The 23,800-nt window shown below is 53.1% G+C and overlaps 1 protein-coding gene across 1 annotated transcript in view; it reads right to left on the reverse strand.

Annotated features, from left to right (window-relative positions):
* Positions 1-23,800, reverse strand: part of Cacna1i (calcium voltage-gated channel subunit alpha1 I) — a 104,172-nt gene that overhangs the window by 33,683 nt on the left and 46,689 nt on the right. The window contains exons 5-10 of the mRNA XM_059248005.1: positions 20,166-20,325; positions 13,145-13,460; positions 11,742-11,834; positions 8,792-9,104; positions 8,092-8,181; positions 5,781-6,190 (exon numbers count right to left, since the gene is read on the reverse strand). Coding sequence (XP_059103988.1) covers positions 5,781-6,190; positions 8,092-8,181; positions 8,792-9,104; positions 11,742-11,834; positions 13,145-13,460; positions 20,166-20,325 — 1,382 coding nt within the window. The remainder of the gene's footprint in view (positions 1-5,780; positions 6,191-8,091; positions 8,182-8,791; positions 9,105-11,741; positions 11,835-13,144; positions 13,461-20,165; positions 20,326-23,800) is intronic.

Here is a 23,800-nt window from a genome sequence, read left to right on the forward strand (position 1 = left end):
GGAAACCGGCTGGGTGATGGGGACCAACTTGCACAGAACCACCCAGCAAGAATAGTAGATTCCATGGCAGCCCACAGTAACCCTGCCTGAACCAGCCCATTCACTCATTCATTCATCTGTTCACTCCTGGGTGTATCACAGAGGTCTTCCAAGAGCCTGCAGCGGGTAGGGGGATGCCCACTCTCGGTGACAGAGTCCCACAGATCACCCTAAAACACAGCAAGCCGGTACCCACCAACACCGGTAAAGCTAAGTATGGCTTGAGTGTGCTGGGGAGCCAGGCAGGAAGTAAAAGGAGAGAGCTGGTGACAGAGGGGAGCGGAGAAGGGTCACCAAGCCAAAGGCCCATCCTGGGCAAGGGTTGGGTGACAGACAAGTGCCACGACAGCAAGCCATCTCTGCCTGCCAGCACCCTGACTCCAAGCTCAGCCCTTCCACCGAGCAGCAGGGAACCCCAGGGGCCCAACTTTGATTCCACATGGCTTACAAGAAGAAAGAAAAAATTATGCAGCCACCAGCCTCCCATCTAGTGCCCAGGAAATCCAATAAAACCGCCAGTTCCTCTCAATCCCAGATAAAAGGAGAGGGACCCATTTCCATCCGTAATTACATTTGACTCACAAAACGCCAGGGGAGAAGGACCCTGGGAAGGGTGTAGGTGGGAGGGATTCCGATGCTGCTCACCCAGCCCACCCAAGCCAAATCTTTGGAGAGGAGTAGTGTGGCTGCTGACAGGTCCGTGATGCCCATCCGCTGGCTCTTAGCCGCATACAATGTGTACACGTTCCCTCCAACCGTGCTGGAGCCACAGCGCTTCAGAAAGGTCACTAACTCGCCTCCCCCCTCCCCCGCAACAGCTGTTTCTCCAGGCAGCGCACACCTGTTAATCTTCCTCTAATGGACCATCCATCTCTCCCAAGAGCATTTTTTTTTTTTTCTGGGAGAGAGGCAGGCTGGAGAGAGGCAGACAGATGAATATAGACACCACAAGTGGGAGGCCAAGTGGGGGATGGAAGGGACGAGGTAGAGATGCAGAGATGGAAGCCAGGTGGATGGACAGACAGATAGGGACACGGTAAGCAAAGGGCAGAGGCGAAAGCCCGGACTTAGACAGGGCTTCTGCCTCTGCCTTTGACATACAGAAGATGGTCTTCGGATGGGGCTCTGTCGGTGGAGGTGCTTGTCTAACACGCACGAGGTCCAAAGTGCAAGCACCACACCCATTAACTTGATAGGGCAGCACACACCTGTAATCTTAGCTCGCCAGAGGTTGGTGGCAGGCAGGAGGATCAGAATTTCAAGGTCATTGTTGACTACCTATTGAGTTCAAGGCCAGCCTAGGCTACATGAGATCCTATTTTAGGGGGGGAAAAGGGAGACAGATTGAAACACAGTGACATGGTGGAAGTCAGAGTCACGCCAGGAAAGGAGAGGCAACCCAAACATCACAGACAGACAGACCGGCAGACAGACAGACAGACAGGACAACAGACAGTGAGAAGTCTAACAGGAATGCCTAACATGCACCCTGTGAAAGAGCAGGTGGTCGGTCCAGGTCAGAAAACACCAGCTTACATCTCGAAGGTATAGGGGGCTCATCCTGGCCCAATGCTGGGTGTAGTGGCCCCAGGCTGCCCAGCTTCTGGCCACCTCTGCAGGGGTAGATGAAAGGGCATGCAAGGGTCTTTGACCTAGTCCAGGAAGCCCTCAAGCCCAGCCCGGCACCATGGCGACTATGGCAGCAGACATCAGCTGAGTTCCTCCCTAGGGTGGGTGTGGGAAGCACTTTCTATGCGCTGATCGGCTAAGCTTCAGTCTTGCCTATGCTGTCCCCACTCAATAGTTAGGAAGAGAATGGTCAGGGTGAGAGTCGGGGTCACGACCAGGCCAAGACGGAGTCCGCTCTGGAGTCGTGTCTCCTCCCTCTGCCGTGAACCAGGTGCCGTCACTGGGACACATTTTAGAAGAAGTTTGTTCAGCAGACATTATTCCCCTGCTTAAAGCCCTCCCTGGCTCCCCACTGCACCGAGGATAGAAGCGTCCTTGAGGCCCTCCGTGGATAAGCAGCCCTGCTTGTCCATGGGCTGTCCACCACACCCTTTGCACACACCTTCTTGAAAGTTCTGGGTCCCGCCCCTCCTTTGTACCTGTCTTTCTGACTGATGATTCGTGGTCATCCTCCAAAATCCATCCTCAGTGCCAGGAAGCCCTCCTGGGCTGTGACCCACGTTAGTGCCTCTTTCTCTCATGAGGTTCTCAAGGAGTTAAAACGTCAGGCACTAAACCATCCCATAATCCTCTTCCCAGACTCGCCCTAAGCCTGGGTTACTTGACAGGAGATACCCAATGAGCTCTGAGTCACCCACTACTGGGAAGGCCTGAACCAAAATGATCCTACATCCTAGAGTGGGGTATCCCTAAGCTTGGGGGGACCCCCTCATGGTGCCCATTCCACACAAGCCTCTGCTTTTCACTCTCCGCCTTGACCAGCCTTCACCGAGGCCGAGATGAGGCTTCAGGGTGGCCCTGGCCAGCTCGAGAGGAGTCCCAGGTCTAGTCAGGGAGACACTAAGGCAGGGACTACTCCAAGTGTCTTCCTGACTGTGCCCCACCTCTGTTGTGATCATTCACAGCTGCTCTCCGCACTCTGCACCCCGGAGCCAGCCCTGCCAGCTGCTTGTCAGGTCACGTGGACAGCCTGTTCACCTTCCTCAGTTTCCCCATCTGCCTGCATCTTCCCAGTAGAGATGAGACACATACCCTGCTTGCCCTCCAGGGCTTCTGTGAAGATGAAACCTGGCAGCCAAGTTGACCTGACTCTCCTTATGGTCCCACAACTCAACCAGAGACTACCCAAGGGGTGTAGACTTTTCAAATCTCCCAAGATTCCTGGGGATTCCTTTTTTTTTTTTTTTTTGGTGCTGGGAATTGAACCCAAGACATGCTAGGCAAGTGCTCTTCCATCAAGACACACCCTGCCCTTGTTGGGCATTATCTCTCTCTTCATCAGACACATGCAGGTCCATGACTGGCTGACATCCTTTTACCTGGGACTTCCTTCCAGGCCAAGCCCTACAAGGAATATTCGCAGACATATGGAGCCCGAACCAGCAAAGTGTTCGTGGTGATGGCCCTCCATTACATTATTTGAGCAGCAGTGGTTATGCTAAAGGCCATGAGCATCTGTACTGAGCTCCCTGTATTTAGGGAGGCAGGGGTGACAAGCCAGGACCTCACCACCTGTCCCCTTGCAAGTGGTACAGAGTTTTCTGCAGGCCTGGGTGGGGTGCAGGGCCCAGTGGAGGCAGGAGGAAAGGACCTGTGACACTCTCCCCTTTTTCCTTGCATGCCATCTGCATGCCTGGGCCACCTCTCACTGTGGGTGCCACCTCAGTGGGGGATGCTCAAAATAAACCTGGGGGCGGATCAGTTTCCCGCAGAGAGATGTCTGAGAGCCCAGGGCGAGGAACAAAAATACCGGCGGGCCCTGCGCAGCTCCCAGCTGAACAATGGCTGCCACTTGGTACTGCTTTAAAAAGAATGGTTTAAAAATGCTTCCTCCTCCTCGCTTCTTCTTTAATTAATTTTTGAGGCTCCAGACAGTGGATGGTAAACTCACCCAGGCTGGGGGCAGAAGACTCAGACAAAAGACCTGCTAGTAATGATGGACTCGTGAATGCTTACTAGACAACCACTTCCCGACCACCGTGTGTGTGTGTGTGTGTGTGTGTGTGTGTGTGTGTGTGTGTGTGTGTGTGTGTGTGTGTGTGTGGGGATGGGGTGGGGGGACTGTCTGACTTATCTGTAGATAGAGACACTAGCTAGGTAAGCAATTGACTTTCCCACGGCCACCTGGTCTATCAGCAGAAGAACCAGGGTCGGAATCCAGACCACGAAATGAAGGATATGGCCCCCAAGCAGTGGCCTTCCAAATGTGAAAACAGGAAGCTGTGACACCCGCTTGGAAAATATTTGTGAGGACTCAGGGACACCCTGCTCTCTCGAGGCCTGGAGCTTACTAAGTTTCCAGTGATATGCCTCGGAGGGAGACGTCTCTCAGTTGAGGTTGCAGGTGGGGAGATCAGGGTAGACCCTACACTTGTCAGGAGCGTCTTTCAGGCAGGTGGAGACTCCAGGCAGGAGGTGACTGCAGCACCACGTGACTTCTGCTGTGCCAATGGAAGAAGCTCCAGCAGAGTTAGGAAGTTTGCTCAAGGGGCCCAGTGAGGTGTCAGCTCAATGGGTAAAGACATAATAAAAAAACAAGTGGGTTTTGTTGTTGTGTTTTCGGGGCAGGGTTTCTGAGTAGCCCCGGCGGTCCACGAACAAGCTCTTTAGACCAAGATGGCCTCAAATTCAGTGATCCACCTGCCTCTGCCTCTCGAGTGCTGGGATTAAAGGCAAGCACTATCTTGCCCAGCTCAAAACAATATTTTAAAGAAAGGAAGCCTACTCAAGTGGGATATGGCAGGGACAAGAGATGAGCCAGAAAAGACCCTGAGCAGACTCATGCAGGAACCATGACTGGCCCGAGGTCAGGCTGGAAGTAAAAGGAAAGCTGCCTTGACTGTTGTCTTGGAGACTCTTCGAGAAGGCAAAGACCAGTGGGGTCCAAACAAACCCACCAGTGGGAAACAGCCTTGCCTTGTAGCATCTGCCACTTTCCATGGTGTAAATTCTTTCTCCATAACCCATTTCAAACCAGCTACTATTTAACAACTGCTTGCTAAATTCCCAAGTGTGAGAAAATTGGCTCTCACCAACTGGTTCCAGGAAGCCAGAGACGGCTCCGACTCTGGTATAGCAGGGTGTAGACACCAGAGCCAGGCACCCAATAGCAGCTCTTCCCACAGCACCTTCCTCAAGAGTGTAAACCCAGCTGGGTCTCTGCTTTCTGACAGGCCGGGGCCCTGAGGCAAAGTATAGTCCTCTCCTCTCATCAGCTTCCCCCTGCAGAGATCTCACCCCGCAGCCCTCCCCAAAGATCTTTCTAATTAAGTCAGAATAGCTGGTAAACTGGCAGTACCAACAGAGTGTCGGTGGCAGCCCCAGGGGCCACATTTAACTAAATTGAATGAAGCCTGTGCTTGGTGAGCTAATGAGGAGGGAAATGAAGAGCGTGGCCCCCTCTAGGCACAGAGAAGGGGTTTGTTTGCAGAATGACGGTGACACCATGGCCAAGGGGACTCAGAATCCAGTTCCTGCTGGGGTGTCAATCTCGCCACAGTAGGTGGGTTCAAGCCAGGTTGTTGGCTATCTGAGGAACCTCGAGTCAGTGGGCCTGGCATAGCCATCTGGCAAGTGGGGGGGGTGCCCTACCAGGCTGAGGAGCAGGCCAAGGAAGCCACACCCTCCAAAAAGGGCTAGTGGACAGGAGCCAGGAAATAGGGTTACTCCAAATGGAGCCAGGATTAGACAGGCTGTTAGCCCAGGAGTGCCCTATGGAGTGCAGACTTCCGGGCAGCTTAGGAGGAAAAGAAGTGGGCAGCCCCTGAGTGGAGTCCCAACCTCATGAGGTCCTGTCCTGAGCCGCACTCATCATCCATTCATTCTGCAGATACCCAAGAGCATCTGTCCCCGAGTGTTACCTTGGGCAAGGCTTTGAAGCCATATGGAAGGGTTAGACTACTCTAGCCAGGGTCAAGAAGACAGACATGGGGGTGGGCTCAGCCTGGACTGGGTGTGCCCTTCCCCCCCCTGCCCAACCTGAACCCAATGCTCCGCATTGGCCTGCTTCTCCCCCACGCCCCACCCCAGCTCCACCCTGTGCCCTCGCTGGCCTGTTCATGGTGCTCGATGCCCATGCTGACAGTGTTGACCAGGATGGCCATCATGATGCCTCTGTTGAAGTACTTGCTGTCTACGATGCCTCGCAGCTTGGCTCGTGTCTCTCTCCACACGTCGCCACACAGTCGGGCTGCACCCTCCTCCTGCTCCTCCTCCTTCCCCAAGCCGGAGGAGGTCCCCTCTTCACTGCTCTGGGGTCCGTCCCCGTTGGCCTCAGCCTCGGCAGAGCCCCCGGATCCGGAGCCTTCCTGGCCAGAGTCCGAGCTGCCCAGGCCCGAGGGCCTCCTGCCTGCCTCAGGCTGGCAGCGTGGGCAGCTGCTGGGGTCAGAGGTCAGAATAGCCGAGATGGGCTGCACCAGAGTGTGGGGAGTGGGGTCCAGGGGACTGTGTCGTGGGCACAGCTCTGAAAAAAACAGAGGGCAGCATTAGTGTCCAAACCAGGTCCCCACCTCCCCCAAGGGACACTGCCTGAAACAAGCGGACCCCGCCTGGCGGGCCTGGTGCTTCTTGGAAAACAATGTGTCTCCATCCAGGCTCTGTCCCTGTACAGAAGCAGGGATGGGAGCACCCATCTGACACAGCTGTGAGATGATTGTCTTCATTAAACACGTGACAGGCTCACCACAGCACCTGGCACCTCAGTCCATGCTAATTCTTGGTCACCTTTGACCTTGACCTCGGGCCAGTCACTCAACAGACCTTCCCAGGCACAGTTACGGGGAACTGGGGACCACAGGTCTGAGTGCAGAGTGGACACCCCTCAGAGGAAGCTATGGTGGCTTTGGCATTCCCTACTTTGCCCAAGTGTGAAGCTCTCAGGGAGGAAGGATAGCCCCAGACAGAGGCAGGCTCTCGCTCTGGGAGTTCCCAGGACTTCCATCCATACGAGAGTCAGGCCAGATGGGTGCAGGGGCAGGAGGGATCACAACAGATGGGGTCTGAGGCTTTCAACCCCTGGGCTGGCCTTGGATCTGGAAGCCTGTTCAAAGGGTTGTCAGAAGACTTCCCTCTAGCTGGTTGGGTTTCTTCTTTTTATTTTTTTATTTCTTTCATTATGTATGTTTGTTTGTTTGTTTGTTTGTTTGTTTTTTCCATGTAGCCCTGACCGTCCTGGAACTCACTACATGGACCAGGCTGGCCTCAAACTCAGAGATCCACCTGCCTCTGCCTCCCGAGTGCTGGGATTAAAGGCGTGCTCCACCACAGCTGGCTGGTTTCTTCTTTATGCTTTCCTATATTATAGTAACATAAACACATTTTGCTTGAATAAGATTTTTTTTAAAGCTCTAAAGGGTTTGAAGAAAAGCAGGAATTCCTGGACTTCTCTACACCAGCCTCCAAATACTACAAAGCAACCAGATGCCTGAGCCATCTTACTCCAGCCTCAGAGTACCAAAGTTCTTCTCATCCACATCACCACCAGACACAGGAAAAGAAGAAAGTATGGAAGCCTGAGGAGTGAGGGGGACTAAAATGTGTAGAACTTCCCCTCCACAGAGTTCCAGGGTGAGGGTGATGGAAACAGTAAGAAGCCCTCCTTACACTCACACCTCTAGAAAGGGGAGAGCTAGCCTTGCCCAGACCCCAGCTCTCCTCTACACTTGCTAGGCCAGCCCACAGGCCACCTGGAACCACATCTAGGTGGCTAGTGTCTTAGGACAGTGGGCAACTGTCCGGTCTCTGCCGGTCTCTAACTGGCAGGGTAAGAGAGCTCAGAACATGGAGTTCCCCAGGCAGGGCCTCAGGCAGTAATTGTCACTCACAGGCACAAACTAGCAGATCCCTTTGAGCCCTGCTCTGGAGAAGAGATGGGTCAACCCGTGGTGTTCAAGTTCATGAGGGGAACAGGACATGCCATGCTCCACAACTGCTCCAAGGAACAGTCCCAGGGCCCATCAACTTCTCAGCACCAACTGGGGGAGAGTAGACCAAACCTGGAGTCCCCTGGTAGCCTGGGCAGCCTCCACTTAGGGTTGGGTGCATTTGCAGCTAGAGACAGACACTCGGCAAGGCCCAGCACCTCTGACACTCCATCTGACTGAACCTTTCATTGACATACCAGGCCACTTAAGTGACTCCCTCATCTTCTTGGGCCTTGGTTTTCCCTTCTGAAAACTGGAGACACTATTTTTAGTCTGTCCCCTTCTTTCTTAAAAGAAACAGACTAAGGAGTAAATCTCTCTCTCTCTCTCTCTCTCTCTCTCTCTCTCTCTCTCTCTCTCTCTCTCTCTCTCTCTCCCCCATCTCTCCTTGCAACAGGGTCTCCTGTAGCCCAACTTGATCTTGAACTCACTATGAACTTACTCACAAAGTTAAGGATGCCCTCGAACTTCTGATCCTCCTGTTCTATGTCCAGAGCACCAGCATTACCACCATGCCGCGTGGGGCTTGAACCTAGAGTTTTCACACCTGCTCAGCAAGCACATTAGCAACTACACTACATACCCAGAGAGTATCCTTCTAAGCTAAACACCAAACTTACACGAACAGTCTAGTGCCACTCAAGCACGAGGCAGGAGTGGAGTATGGGGATGAGGGTCCATCCCAATATACAATGACATGCACCGCCCATGTGCCAGGGGCCTGATGTCCTTACTCGGGTGTGCTGGTGAGCAGGGAACAGTCATGGGGGCCACGGTGGGAGATGGTGTGGGAGGTTACAGGGAGGGAGTCTAGACTTGCAAGGCTGTGAACGATTCACTGTGCGCTTGACTTTCACGTGTAGGTTCAAGGGAGTGGTACCCGTGTTTGCCTACAGAACTTGGAAGGATTTCTCCAGGGAGAGGGCTAACCCACACAGGCTGGACAAGGACTAAGGCAAGGAGTGAGCTGAGCAGATGAGTCCTGGATAAGCCATAAGGGAAACACCAGAGCCTGGAATGAATCCCTGGATCCCACATCTGATACCGACACCTCTTGTTCCAGCAGGCGTGACCCACTTGCAATATTGCCGTTCTGAGACCCCAGGTAATGCCACGTGAGCTTCAGGGGCAAGGCCACTTACTGCAGTGGCTGGGCTCCTTGGCGTGGGGCCCAGGCTTAGCAGGGGCCGGTGTCCCCGGGCCCGCGGCCTGGCGCTGGTTCTGCAGGGCCTGGTAGAGGCCCAAGGCACGGCGCTTGGCCTTGCGAAGGATGTGACAGACATATTGGAAGATCTCCTCATAGCAGTCGCCAGGCTCGGCGTAACTGGCCACCGTGCTGGAGGACAGGTAGCGCTGGCGCTGCTCCAGCATCAGCCGGTGCTCCCGCTGCTTGGTCTCCGAGAACTGGGTCGCTATGACAACGAGGCACAGGTTGATCATGAAGAAGGAGCCCACCTGTGACCAACAGGAGGAAAGGACAGGAACAGGGACGGAGGGGACAGTGGGGCCAGGGAAGTAGAGAGAGAGGTGGAGCCAGCAGGAGGGCCCAGGAAAAAGGGGGCAGAGAGATGGAGAAAGAGTTAGCAAGAGCAGGAGACAGAGAGGAAGGCCAGAGAAATGGGGAAGAGGGGAGGGGGACAAACCAGAGACACAGAAGAGAGGACAGAAGTCAGAGCAGAGAGACAGCAAGACAGGGACAGCCAGGGGACAGAGAGTCAAAGACAGAAAGGGGGAAGGAAGGAGAATGGGAGGGGGAGAAGAGAGACGAGAAAGAAGAGGAGAAGAGAGGAGAGGTAGGGAAGACAGAGAGAAGGAGGAAGAGATGGAGAGAGCAGGGACACATGGGAAACACAGAGTCAGGGGTGGAAATAGACAGACAGAGGTTCAGGGAAGGTGGAGGGGCCCAGGGAGACAGAAACACAGACACAGATGGGACAGGAAAAGATCACTGAGTCCTTGCAGGAAAAGGCACCACCTAGGTGACTTCCCAGGTCAGGCTAGGACTGCATCCAAGCCCAGGCCCCATCAGGACCAAGGCCTGGCCTCACGACCCACCCACGTAGGACAGAGATGCTGAAGCCAAGAGGAAAGCCACACCCCTTCAAGTCAAAGGGTCCTGAGTCCTACTCACTGGCCTGGACTTCGGCTGTGTGCTTGGAGGGGGAGATGGAGCTGGGTAGCCTCTCTATATCCCATCTAACTATTCCAATACCAGCCGTCTAATCTGGTACTCACTAACCCCGAATGAGCTCCTCTGGCCTGGCAGGAGAGAGGTGGCCTCCATCCTTCTGGGACATCACCAACAGGTACATGCAGATGGCTGCCCCAGTCACTACTTCATCCTGCTTTCCTCTCCCCTATTACATACAACTGAAGAGCTAAAGGCGTACAGAGCTTCCTGGCCCAGAGGACCCTGGGAAACAGACTACCTCTTAGACAAAAAGATGGCCAGCAGTCCTCTGCCTCCATTATCTTATCTATAACATTTCCCAAAGATCTACTCTGCCCCGGATTGGTTAGGGACACAGGAACCAGAGAGATTACACTCTGCCCTCTGTACGGTCACCCCTGGCAGGCTCCTACCTAGTCTTTGCTCAGCAGTGGTTGCCCTGGATGACCCAGGCAACCCTCATCCTCTCTGTTCCCCATATGTAAAGTCGAGGGACTAGAGCAAAGTGGGTACAGGACTTTCCTAACCAGAGGGGTGCTGGGGGCTATATGTGAAGACTGAAGACCCCCACCAGCCTGCTGATATCATCTTCTGTCCTGAGACAGGGATACTTGGGACTCAAGTGACCCCAATAACATCAGGGCACATTTACTGACCACTTACTGGATACCAAGGGTATACAGGCTCCGGGTTGCATCCCTGCTAATCCTCCCCATCACGTGGGAACTCAGTGTTGTCACTGTCCCACTTCATGGAACCCACGAAGAGCCTGCCTCAAGTCACACTGACTAAATGGCTTCCTGTGGGAGAGGACAGAGCTTCCTGTCTTCCTCCAGGAAGTCACCCACATCCCTGTCCTCCTCCAAGTGACCACTCCAGCCTCTATGGGCTTCTTTCTATCATGATACTTAATGATCTCGATGTCATTGTCACCTGCCTGCCCTTCTTTCCCAGACTGTGAGCTCCTTGGAGCAGGGCAGGGCCTGGATCCCTGCTCTGTCCCCAGAACTCAGCTCATCTTCCTGGATGTTCTGTTGAAAGTAAGTTGATGAATAGCCAGTGGTGCAGAATGAAATCTGGGCCCTTCTTTTTTTCCCCAGGGTTTCTCCTCAATCCAAGGCCCCAGGCTCCCCAGGAAATTGCTGAAGATACATCACAGCAGGTGTGTCTCAGGCCAGCAGCCAATCTGTCCTGACTCCTCAGTCAGGGTGTTACTCACAGGAGTCAAGCTTGCCTTCACTCACCACCAGGAAGCTAGAGAACCCAGCCTTCATGCTGGGGAGTGAACACAGCTCTCCCAGAGGCCTGACCTCCGTGGATTATGCTGAGACAGAAGCCACAGGCAGCCAGGACAAAGTGGACACTGGAAAGTGGGGACAGGAAATGCTGGCCTATAAGGGTGGAGACCCCTGTCTCCATCACCTGACCACAGACAGAGCTGCAGAGAATCCAGAGTTCAAAGACTTTCCCAGAGCTCCACCAGGCCACCACCAAGGCCAACCTCCTACCCTATATCTTGCTCAAGAACAATCCCAGTGCAGCCAGTTAGAGCATCTTGTCTGCCCCAGGAAAAATGGGGACCAGATGGAACCCCTAGGAAGCTCCATTCTGGAACTATACCCCCAGCTAAGGCCATGAAAGACTGTATCCCTGGAGATTGGGGCGGAGGTGAGAAGTGAGACAAGGGGCTGTGATGGATGCACCCAGCCACAGCCCTAATGAGGCCCTTCAATCACTGGCTGGTTGACTGCGTTTAAAATATCCCCTCCTTGGAGATGGATTGCCCACTCCTCTGGCTGCCTCCTATCTTGCCAGGCTCCCCTAACCCAGGAGGCTCCCCTAGGGACTGCCCATCCTTCCCCTCCCTCCCCATCCGGACTGAGTGCCATGGTCCGTGGTCCCGAACTTGCCCTGATACTTACTATGATGAGCAGGATGAAGTAGATGAAGTTGTAGAAAGAATGCGCATCCATCACGTAGTACATGATCTCCACCCAGCCTTCCAGAGTGATCACCTGCAGCAGGCATGAGGACAGGGCCGAATCTAAGACACTGGGCCCTCCTGTGCACCAGGACTCAAGACACACCCCAACAGAGGCTGGGGTAGGGGGCAGCATGGGTAAGGAAACCAAGGTTCAAAGAGGCGCTGATGTCACAACATCACACTGCCAGGCAGGAGGGGAGCAGGGACTCCTGTCCTCTCTTGCTCAAAGGCCCACCACTGGCGGGTGGGCACCCAAGCTGGGGAAGCAGAAAGCCTTGGACTTGCGCTCACTAACTCCTTCAGTACACGGATGACAAGGCCCCCAGCAGAGCGGAGGTGTGGGTCAGCTGACCATTCCCCTCCTTGCTCCCCACAATGCCGTCTAGAGCCTAGGAGCCACCTGGGGAAAGACAGGCTGAGCACTGGGGCCTCCCTAGCTCCGCCTCACCTTTCCTGAGCAGCCTCCACCCTCTGGGCTGACCAAGCAAGAGACCCGAAACACAGTGCTTGGGCCCGAGTTCAGCTGCCTCCCAGCTCTGGATCTCTGATGCGGCCCTTCCCGGAGTAGAGTGGGGGTCCCCTGGCCTCCTCTGCCCCTCCTTCCCTTCTTCCTTTTGAGGACAGCAGAGTCTCACTGCACAGGGGTGACTTCCCCGCTCACAGCCCTGGCTTATTGCTGGCAACCAAGGAGTCTGCTAGCACAATATCCCCAATATGAAGAGCACACTCAGTATGAAGAGGAGAAAACTGAGGCACAGAGAGGCCAGGCAAGACCCCCAGTGTCCTACAGCCCCAATTACCAGAATCCTGCCTGGTCTCCTCAAGAGTGTAGAGATGGAGTTGGTACAGGAGCCACAATGGTCTGCACAAGGTGGCGTCATGGGCGCAATGGTCACAGGATGAAAGCATTTTCTACACAAGCCAGTCAGTCAGGCTCCACCCGGGCCTGGTCCCAGCTGTCACTCCTCTAGGAATGACCTTCCTTACCCCAGTGGGGCCTTGCTGCCAATAGAGCCACGCCCTGCCCCTGCCCTCTGTGACTCAGCCCACCTGGGCATCTGTAAGGAGCAAAGGCTTTGAGGGGAGCCCACGTGGATTGAAATCTTGATGTGCTATTTAGCCCCCACAGACTCCTTGCCCAGCAGGCGTGTTTTTTTCTTCCTTCGAACCTTGGGTTTTCTACTTGCAAAGTGAGCAGGATGGAGCCTCTACCAGCCAGCATGTGGGACAGATCTCAAGGAGTGGGTGACCAAGTCCAGCTCAAGACTTTACCTGCTGGGTGAGGTTGCCAGCCACGCCACCCGCTGCTGGCCGGCCAGTCCTGGGCCTGTATGCTCTCACCTGGAAGATCACAATCCAGGCATAGCCGATGTTGTCGAAGTTGATGGCGCCCTTGTGAGGGTTGGCGTTGCCCGTGCGGCAGACGTTGTAGTAACGGTTCCAGTTGACGCAGAGGCCACTGGCATTGAGGTCTTGGCGCCCCGTCCCAAAGTCGTACACATCATCTTTAGACAGGCAGCATTCTCGGCCCTGCTCCTTCAGCGGGGGGATCTCGTGGCAGCCCATGATGCCATTGTCGCCCGACAGGGAGCAGATAAAGGGCATCTCGTCGTCCTCCTCCGGCTGGTAATAAGGGGGCAGGGCCACATCCCCTTGTCTGCCGTAGAAAAGAGCAGTCAAAGAAGGGCAGGGGAGGGTCGCCGCCAGGTGTACCAGGCAAAGAAAGGCCGCCAAAGTCTCTGCAGGTCTATTGCCGTCCCTTTTCGTGGTTCTCACCTCTGAAGAACCTTTCCTGGAGGAGCCTCCCCTCCACAGAGCTAAGCCAGGGTTCCCTGAGGTACACCATGACCTGGGACAGACTCTACCCAGCTCCCTGGCTGGCCCAGGCCACACTGTTTGGACAGATCAAAGCAAGTACTCAGTCAGCAGCCACTGGATTCTGCTGGCCAGCGGGTGAGGGGGTGTGCAGCCCTGGACCGGTCTCTTCTCTCCCTGGACATGGATTACCTCAGCGGTGACACTTGATCATAAGCTCTGCCCACCACACAACCACAAATGAAATCCCATTGTGATTCTGTCTACGGCACCCAGATAGACGGATCAAGGAGAAACCGTCTCTCATCCAGACAGGGTTTAAAAGGGAAAATGTAAATGGAAACTAGCCTTACGAGAGAGGACCCTGAGACCAGTGATGAGCCAGTGTGGTACTTCACAGAACGGGGGTCTTAATGGAGACCACAACACAGAGAGACAGACCCGTGTCTCAAGGTAAACAGAAGCCAGCACTCAGGAGACTGAGGCAGGTGGATTGTGAGTTTGGGGCTAGCCTAGGATACGTGTTGAGTTCATGGTCAGCCTGAACTGAATAATAATATGCTTTCCCTTCTTTTATTTGTTTGCTTGGTTGGCTGGTTGCTCAAGACAGGTCTCATGTAGCCCAGGCTGTCCTTGAACTTTATACATAGCTAGCAATGACCTTACACTCTAGGTCCTATGACTGCTACCTCCTGAGCGCTGGGAGCCTAGGTGCACACCAGTACACCTGTCTGGAAATGCTACATCAAAAAATATTAATTTAATGTAATACCCCAAAAAAAAGAAAGAAAGAAAAAAACAAGCAAGTTTAGGGTGGTGGTGGTGCATGTCTTTGATCTTGGTGCCCAGGAGGCAGAGGCAGGAGGATTTATGTAAGTTTAAGGCCAGGATGGTCGGTCCACATAGCAAGTTCCAGGACAACCAAGGATACACAGAGAGGCCATGTCTCATAAAACAAAAGCAAAAACCAACGAACAGAAAACAGCCAACAGAAATCACACAGAAATTGCCTCCTCTCATATGAATGGGCCACCTCAAGGTTTTGTAACCAAGTGTGGGAAGCGTGAGTGTAAACAGGCATCCGCACTGTTGGTGAGAGTGTCAACTGCACCACCCCTGAGGAAGACAACTCATCAGCATTCTTTAACAACCAAAACATCACAACCAACCCTGCAAAGGCTCACGACCACCTGCTTCCAATAAAGAGATCACTTCGTCCCCTGCAGAAAGGCCGGACCGTACCACACATGATTCTGGGAAGACTGCTTACACGTTAAACAATAAATCAACCTTGACATCCCCACGCCCATCACATACCGCACGCAAAATTCTTTGTGATCGAATAGGCCAGACTGAAAGATGAAGCCAGAAATCTGAAATTAGTTCAATATGTTATAAAGCTGAACAGGATGGGAGGCCAAGTTTCTGCTGCTAAAAAACATCATTAGCAGAGTTAACCAGCCACTCCTTGGGACTCATACCTATGAGTGAGTTCACCGCGTGAGCGAGCATACTGCTATGACTTTATTACTTAACCAACTGTCAATTTAGGTCATTTCTGGGTATGGGGCCCTTATGACTCAGAACTGCTCTTGTACACATGCTTCAGTGGGCATGAGCCACCCTTCTTTTCTGTGTGTGTGTGTGTGTGTGTGTGTGTGTGTGTGTGTGTGTGTGTGCATCTGAGGGGTGTTGGGGGGATGGTATTTGTTTTTTTTTTTAACCAAAGCTGACTTCCTAAGGTCTTCCTGACAAAAGCATCCTGAACACGGGAATTGCATGGGTGAGCCACCACTGCCCGCAGAAGCTCATCGGCTGTAATTGTCTTTTCTAACTTGACAGTGTTGAAGGCTGAACTCGGGAGCCCCGTGAACGCTAAGAGAACGCTCCGCCAATGGAGCTACACCATCGGCCCTATCCAGCAAACCTTTCTTCTGAGCAAAGCCCCAGGGTACCGCCTGGCAAGCCGAGGGTGTGTTTAGCGTTGGGTCTGTCCAGCCTTCCACAATGGATCCTGAAACCACCCTGAAGGTCCCCTGAGACCTCCCTGAACACGACTGAACATCCATCGCTTGCCCTGTGTCTGTGGCAATAATGGTCCTCATTTAAACCATCCTGGTGGGGTGCCATGGTACCTCACTGCCATTTCAATTACAGCTCTCTTAAGACCTGGAAGGAGAAGGACCTCTTCAAATACTCGCCCGCCACTCCGGCAGCCCCTTGAGAGGTCTCTGGTAAGGTCTTTTGGACCATTTTTAATTAGATCCTCTTTGGCGTTCTTATTGGTGTATAGTCATTCTTTACATGCTCTGGATTTGAGTTCTCTGGTGGATGAGTGTATTGCAGTTTCTGTTTCAATCTGTTCTTTTTTTGGATTTAATTACTGCTGCAAACCTACAGACATCTTAAAGTCACAATTCTTAGAGGTTTCCAGTTCACTGTGGACATCAACCCAGATGGGAGGGAGGTGGTGTCCCTGGGTCCACAAGTGATGGATGGAGAGACTCGGGAGATCTGGGACTCTGGGGTCGGTGCAGCTAGCATTGATGGGTGATGAGCTCACCCCTGTCTGGTAGTTGATGACCGCTTGTCATTACTGAAGACCCTCCTGCCAGTCCTACTCCATGAACTCAGAAACCCCAGGGCAGCTGTACTAGCGGCCAGCCTGCACCCAGACACTGGTTCAGATGTCCAGCCAATAACATGACAGCCCAGCCCTGTTCCCACTCTTGCCCACTCCCAACCCTCCCTCCACCGCAGTGTGGCCGAGCCTCTCTCCTGCGGTTCTCAGGACTCTGCTACTGCCAGCCTTAGTTGATCAAGTGCTTGCCTTACATAAGGACCTGAGTTCAGATCCCCAGCACCCACGTAAAAATTGGTCATGGTGATATGTGCCTATAACCCAGCGCTAGGGAGGCAAAGACATGAGGGGCTCCTGGAGCCTGCTGGTCAGCCAGTCTGACCATACCGGTCAGTTCTAGTTTCAGTGAGAGACCCTGTCTCAAAAAATAAAGTGGAGTGCAATCAAGGAAGACCCCCCAAACATTGGCCTCTGGACTCTACACACATGCACACACGTATCACTGGCACATGTACACATTCAGACAAACCAGCAAATAAGGATAATATGCTTCCCCCACAGGATGCTGGAAGGTAACTGAATTGGCCCTGCTGAGCACAGTGTCCAGGGTGTACTAAGTACCCTACGAATATCAGCTATCTTTCTCCAGGATCAGATTCAGGCTCATCCTGCCACTCAGGGCTCATTTATTAAGGGCTGCCATCCATCATCTGTGGCACCAGACTGAGGTGAGCTCACTCATACCCATGATTCCAGGTGCCATTCCAGTGCCTTCCCAATAAATGAACAAACACACACACACACACACACACACACACACACACACACACACACACACACCAGGAACTTCCCAGGCTGGTGGAACATACATGGTGTCACACAATGGTTCACTCCTTTGTGGGGTCAGACACTGTCCTAATATTCCACATGTTCTAATTTGGGTCATTCCCAAAACAACTCTGCAGTAGGGAAACTGAGGTACGAAGTTGCTGAAGCCACATGACTAGCAGGTGGCAGAAGCAGAGTTTGACCCTGAAGTCCAGACTCCATTGCTGCGGCCCCCACCTGCATGGCAGTGGAGGGAGGCTCTGTCACAAATTAACTCCTGCCTCAGCCCGTGATCCAGGAGGCATCCAGCAGTCTTGACATTTCAGGTCCAGAACAAAGTTGCATCCTTAGACATCCCACAAATCCTCTCTTCTCAGCCCAACATCCTAAGTCCCAGTACACATTTAACTCCCTGATCCTCCTAGAGTCAAGACCAAGGAAAAGAGAAGGGCCTGACCCTAGAAGTGGCAGACAAATGTTTGTGATAATGCCCATGCTCTGAGACCTCTACAGCCAGGAAGGAACCTGGCTGTGTGACTCTGTCTTTTCCCTCTCTAGGCTTCAGGCCCTGTCTGCATAGTAACAGCTTGGACTGAGGTCCCCAGAGGGCGCAACACCCACTTGTGTGTTCCATCTAGGAAGTGTCCTGCTCTGCCCAGCCTGTATGACTCATGAGCTTGTTCAGAGTGTCTGGCCAGGGGCTGGAGGTGTGATGTGAAGCCTCCAGACAACAAGTTGGTGGGAAAACAAGCCAAGAGGACATGGAGAATTCCCCATTGGGTGCCTGTTGCTCTTGTCTATGGCCAGGCCTGGCTCACCAGATCCTGAACTGGGGTCTGGTCTGAGCCCATCTGTCTGAGGCCCAGGAAAGACCTACTTCTTTGCAAGCCCTCCTTACCCGCTACTCTGCAGCCTGCTCTGAGCCAGGTCTTTTGAGTTGAAGTCTGACCCTGACTCCCTCTATGGGGTCTGTAGACCTGGGATAACCTTGGCTGGGCTCTCTTCCCAAGCCTGGAATTTACCAGCCTGGAGTATGGTCATCCTCTCTCCAGTGAGGCCTGTAAGTCAAGGCCACCTGCCCTGAGAGCATGAGACTCGGAACTTAGGAGTCACCCAGCCTTGCTAGCTAGTTCTTGTCCCTAAGGTTCTCTTGCTCCTCTCATATTTGGAAATCCTCTTCCAGGGAGGCCAGCCACACACTGGCCCTCTTTAATGCTGAGGCCCAGGCACGTCCACAGCACTGTGCCCCCATCTCCCCTCATCACAGCCAAGTCAGGGCTGGAGCCACCTCTCGGGGTCTGGACAGGACAAGGGAACAGCCAGCCTCCAACCAGCACATAGACTCTCCTGCTGCAAAGCCAAGGAGAACCAGTCTTCTTCCCAGCCTTCCTCTATGCAGTATCGGCATTCACTCATTCACTCTCATTCATTCATTCATTCACTCACTCATTCATTCATGATCTCATTCATTCATAGTGAACAAATTAGGGCACTATTCCAGGTCCTGAGAAAACAGTGAGAACCAAATATTCCTGGCCTAGGGGAGAACTCACATTCTAGGGTCCCCCCAAGACCAAGTATGCAACTGCTGTAGAGACCCCCAAGTACTCAAGCTGACAAATGGGATCACTGCAGGAGAAGATCAGCCAACAAGGAGGTTTAGCAGATAGTGCGTCCACTGCTTGGGGAAGAGATAGCAATCGTCCAGCAGAAGGTGACGTGAAGGCTGAGCCCAGATAGTGAGACAGGACCAGTCACAGAATACTATAAAAAAAATCCACATGGGACAGAGAAGGCGTGGATGTGCGGGGAACACCCAACGTCAAGAGCTCACACACATGCTGCCCTCTGAAGGCCTTCCCCTCTTCCTGCCCCTGACTATTGGCCTCTGTTGAGCACTCACATAAGTGTAAAAGCTTCTTTTTCACTATTCATGAGTGAAATGGCACCCAACAAGGTGCCCATTCTCTGACCTACCCAGGTACCCCACAACACAGCAATGGGGAGGTAGGCCAGTCCCTCCCTAACTTTCACTTCCCGTTACATCACATTGTACCTACATTCTAAAGCCTGAAAAGGGAGACTGATCCCAACTTAGGCAGTGTCCCTACACCACCGCATCCAGAAGAGGCACTCAGCCTGGTGCTCCCCCATGGGTGCCCTAGTTCAACAAAGGGCAGACCCTAGGTACATCTGCCAGGTTAAAACAGGCATGATCACTATTTCATTTCAGGCTCCCCGGCACACATCAGCAGCCCAATAGCTTGTGGAAACAGGAAGCCAAAGCGCCCTTTCTCCCAGTCACATAGTGTGTGTACATGCACTGGGTAGTCCTCACCACTCAGGAAGAAGGGATTCTGAAGACATCATTTTCAGAAATTAAACTCACCTTTTAAGCAGATCGTGACATTCTGCCTTGAGGGGCACCTGGCTCCCACTTTAGACCCAGCAGCAAGATATGAGCTGATCCTGTGATGGCACACACACACACACACACACACACACACACACACACACACACACACCTCCCCGGGTTCTGGAACTTTCCTTCCTTCCAATGTCCAAACCTCCCTCTCTTGCCCTATCCAGCCTTCCCAAATTGGCCACTCTTACTTTGCTGGCCTGATTCTCAGTTAGCAAATGAATTAGCAAGAGGCAGGTCAGAGTGAGCAGGAACAGAGCAGGCTGGGGATGGGGGTAGGAGTAGGGTGTGCCAGCTAGTTTTTTATATCTCGTGACACAAGCTAGGGTCTTCTGAGAAAAGGGAATCTTCGTGAGCAAATGCTTCCATTGGATTGGCCTGTCTGCAAATCTGTAGCACATTTTCTATTGATGATTGATGTGGGGGGACTCAGCTCCCTGTGGATGTTACCACCCCTAGGCTGGAGGTCCTGGGTGCTATAAGAAAGCAGGCTGAGCAAGCCATGAGGAGCAAGCCAATAAGAAGCACCCCTCCATGGCCTCTGCATCAGCTCCTGCCTGAGGTTCCTGCTCTACTTGAGTTTCTGTCCTGACTTCTCTGGATGATGAACTACAAGCTGTAAGATGAAATAAACCCTTTCCTCTCCAAGATGCCTCTGATGCCAGTGTTTCATCAAAGCAATAGAAAGCCTAGTTAATATGGGGCAGGGCACTTACATGGTGAAGTTCTCCTCCAGGAAGCAGCGGTTCCTCAGCAAGCCTGCCCAGAGCTGCACGCCAATGATGCCAAAGATGAAGAAGACGAAGAAACAGAGCAGGAGCACATTTCCCAGCATGGGCAGTGTGTCGAGCAGAAGGTTCACCAGGATCCGCATGCCTGGAAGAAGAATGGCAGAGAGGGTAGCATCCGAGAAGCAAAAGGAACAGGTTAAAAAGCTGAGCGGCGGCTGGAGGAGAGATGGAGCCTCCTGCCCCTGCTGGGGATTGCCAGAGGACCTCTCCCCTCCATGTCTGCCCCTATACCCACAAAGCCAGGAAAACGGCCCTGGGCCCTGATGCACTTCCATAAGATCATGGGTGAAGGAGCAGACACGTACGGAGCCCTTTATTCGGTGATGAGTGCTCTCCTGGGGATGTGCACAAACAGGCTCTCCTTCAGCCTTCATAGTAACCACGAGGCTGGCAATATTAATATCATCTCTGTTTTATGCAGGAGGTTCAAGGAACCGACTGGAGCCCCACAGCTAAGAAGCAGAAGGATGTTCATTTGAACTGTTGCCTGATACTGAATCTAACCCTCTTCATATGACCAACCCTTTTACCTCTGCTGCTCGCTCTTCTTGAAATACCCTATCAAACACCTATCCATCCGCCACAGCCAGCCCGTGACATCTCACTCTACGGAGCTGTCCAGACCTTTTCTCGCCCAAGCCATCACTCCCCTGCTCCAGGCAATCTCAACAGCGCCTAGCCTAGGCTGCCTTGTGCAGTTATAGCTTGCATGTTACACAACCCTAATAGGTCTTATCTGCATCAACAGCTAACCCTAATGAATATTTATCTGTTTACCTTCCTGTCCTGTCTACTGGGATGGAAGTTCCTGGGGACGGGGTCTGTGTCTGAGTCACCTCAATATTCCCAGAATATTCTCAATAACCCAGAAGATAAGCTTCATCAATGTTTGCTGGATGACTGCTCATGAACAAGACTGGAAAAGAGTGGAAGGTCAGAGAGGGGAGGAGTGAAGAACGATGACAAGTAGGAGAGTTGTTCCTGTTGGATTTTGATTTATCCCAGTGTGATGCTGAGGTGGCTATTAATGAGGATAATTATCATGGATTTGCATCACGAACTCAGCGTGGAGTGATTTCCAATCAATAATTAATGTCCACCCCCATCTTCCCTCCCCACAAAACTAGGTCAGCGTCCACTCAGGAAAAGCAATGGGGCTCCCGGGCAGGCTGCGTCATCCAACTGAGAACAACCGGGGCCAAGGCTCAGTCCCCCACTGCTTTACATCCACCCCCCAACATGGGAACAAGGGGTGTTCACTGGGGGAGACCGGGAAACAAAACGGATCCCCACATGATCCCCAAAGTGGACCAAAAGACTCAAGTCAGCCAACTGCAGGCCTTTCTGGGACTGCAATCATTCATTCATGTATGCACGCATGCATTCATTGATGTATGCACACATGCATTCCTCAAGCAGTAGATTGCCAGCACTATGCTGAGAATTCCCCTCAGAGCTCACAGCCCAGCAGCAGGGGCCAGGGACAGCAGTGTGGAGCAAAAGGATTATTGCCAAGGACACATTTGTAGGGAGGCTGAGGTGGAGCTGAGCCCTACAGGATGTGAAGAAGCCCCCAGAGGGGCTGAGGGAAGTCTAGCCTGTGAGCACACATAGCTGCCTGGAGACAGGCCTGGGGTTACTGGAGAGGGGTCGAAGAAGTGGCAGGGGGAGCTGTGTAGATGACTAGTCAAAGGCCTGTGTCGCCGTCACCAGCAGATCCCTGAGCAGGCACAGCCCTTGAATGGCTCTGACTCTGGGAAGTGCAGTCCCAGAGTCCACGCAGAGGCAGTGAGTGGATGGAGAGACTGGACCAGAACTACCCTGAGGAGGCTACAGGCGCCTCTCACTCCGCATGCCCGAGACTCTCTAACTAGCACAACGCCAGCCTGACTACTCCTGGCTGCTCCCAAGGGTGGCCTTTGTTGCTCAATTAATTACATCTCCCTTGTTCTCCAGGATATTGAAATTCTGAGCTGCCAGTTACTTTCCCTGAACAGCAGCCCTTTCCCTCTGCCCAGGGACCCAGATCCTCTCGCAGGGTTCCCTAGGGCCTGGGGAGTCCTGGGGCCACAGAGGCAAGGTGTAATTAGGTAATTAGGAATTTAGCACAAATTGAATTCATCCATGGCTGCCCAGGGAATTGGGACCACAAGATTAGGTGTCAGGAGAGGCTCTGAGGAGCCTGGCTAAGGCTTCTTTTACATACTTGGTATAGTGAGTAGCCAGGACCGATAGGACACTGGTGATCTTCCTCCAGTGCCCTGGTGCCAGGTACATGAGAAAGAAAGAGGTGGGAAAAGGTTTAAAAAAAAAAAACAAACAGAGGCATAGACAGAGCAATAGAAAGAAATGCAGACAGAGAAGGGGGGCATGGGTAAGAAGACTTGGGAGAGGGGGACAGAGGGAAGGGTAGATACATGGGAGAAAGAGCCATCTTCAGACTTCTCTCTCTCTGCAGGCTTTCTCCTCCTCCAAGCAGCCTTCCTGGGTTCTCACCATGCCCGATCAAAAGTGCCCCTCCTCTAGCACTGCTGCCCCCATCACATTCTCCCTCTCTTAGGCTGGGCTTACTTAGGGTGCCATCAGCCTGGGTCAGGAGCCAGGCGGCCCTTGATAGAGACAGGCTGTCAGTGGCCCCAAGAGTGTAGCTAAGGACCTGTTCCGCAGGCAATAGGAGACAGAGGACACAAGATATCTGATTAGACCCACCCCGGGTGGCACCCAGCAGAGACCAGATAAAGAGGTTCTGGTCCCAGCTGGGGCCACAATGGCCGTAGTAGCCTCATTTATAGGCAGGCAATTTCCATGTGTGCGCATGCGTGATTCGAGGGCTTGTGTATACACACACACACACACACACACACACACACACACACACACACACTTCTTCTTCTTCTTCTCCTCCTCCTCCTCCTCCTCCTCCTCCTCCTCCTCCTCCTCCTCCTCTTTCTTCTTCTCCTATCAGGGTGGTTCTAGGTCCACTCCCAGAGGCAGGCCTGGCCCATGCCACTGTAGACCCCAGCTTCCTGCCTCCCTCCTGGCCAGCACATACCCAGAAGGGCATCTCACTCCTTTGGTCCTCTCTGTCCTGGGGTCTTCTCTTCTGGTCCCTGGGAATGGACTGGTGCCTGACTTGAGCTTGTTCTTCCTCAGCCACACCACTTACTACCCTCAGTGACTTCTGTAGGTTCAGGGCTCCACTGATCCAGCAAGTCCGCATGCAAGTCCATGTTCCCCAGTCCCGCCTGGGTCCTGCCCAGAGCAACAGCCCCTTGGGAGACAAGAGCTCAAAGAATGAAAGACTGATGGTAGAGGCTGCAGAGATGACTCAGCAGTTAAGAACACTTAGGGGCTGCTTTTCCAGAAGACCCCGTTCAATTCCCAGAACCCACATAGCAGCTCACGACCATCTGTAACTCCAGTCCCAGGGGATCTGATACCCATTTCTGGCCTTTATAGGCATCTGGCACACACACAGTGCACAGACGTACATACAGGCCAACATCCATCTAGACATTGACAGGTAAATGAATGTCCCGCCTCCACAGCTACAGAACAAG

This window comes from Peromyscus eremicus, chromosome 20, assembly GCF_949786415.1.
Source record: "Peromyscus eremicus chromosome 20, PerEre_H2_v1, whole genome shotgun sequence".
Classification (NCBI taxonomy): domain Eukaryota; kingdom Metazoa; phylum Chordata; class Mammalia; order Rodentia; family Cricetidae; genus Peromyscus; species Peromyscus eremicus.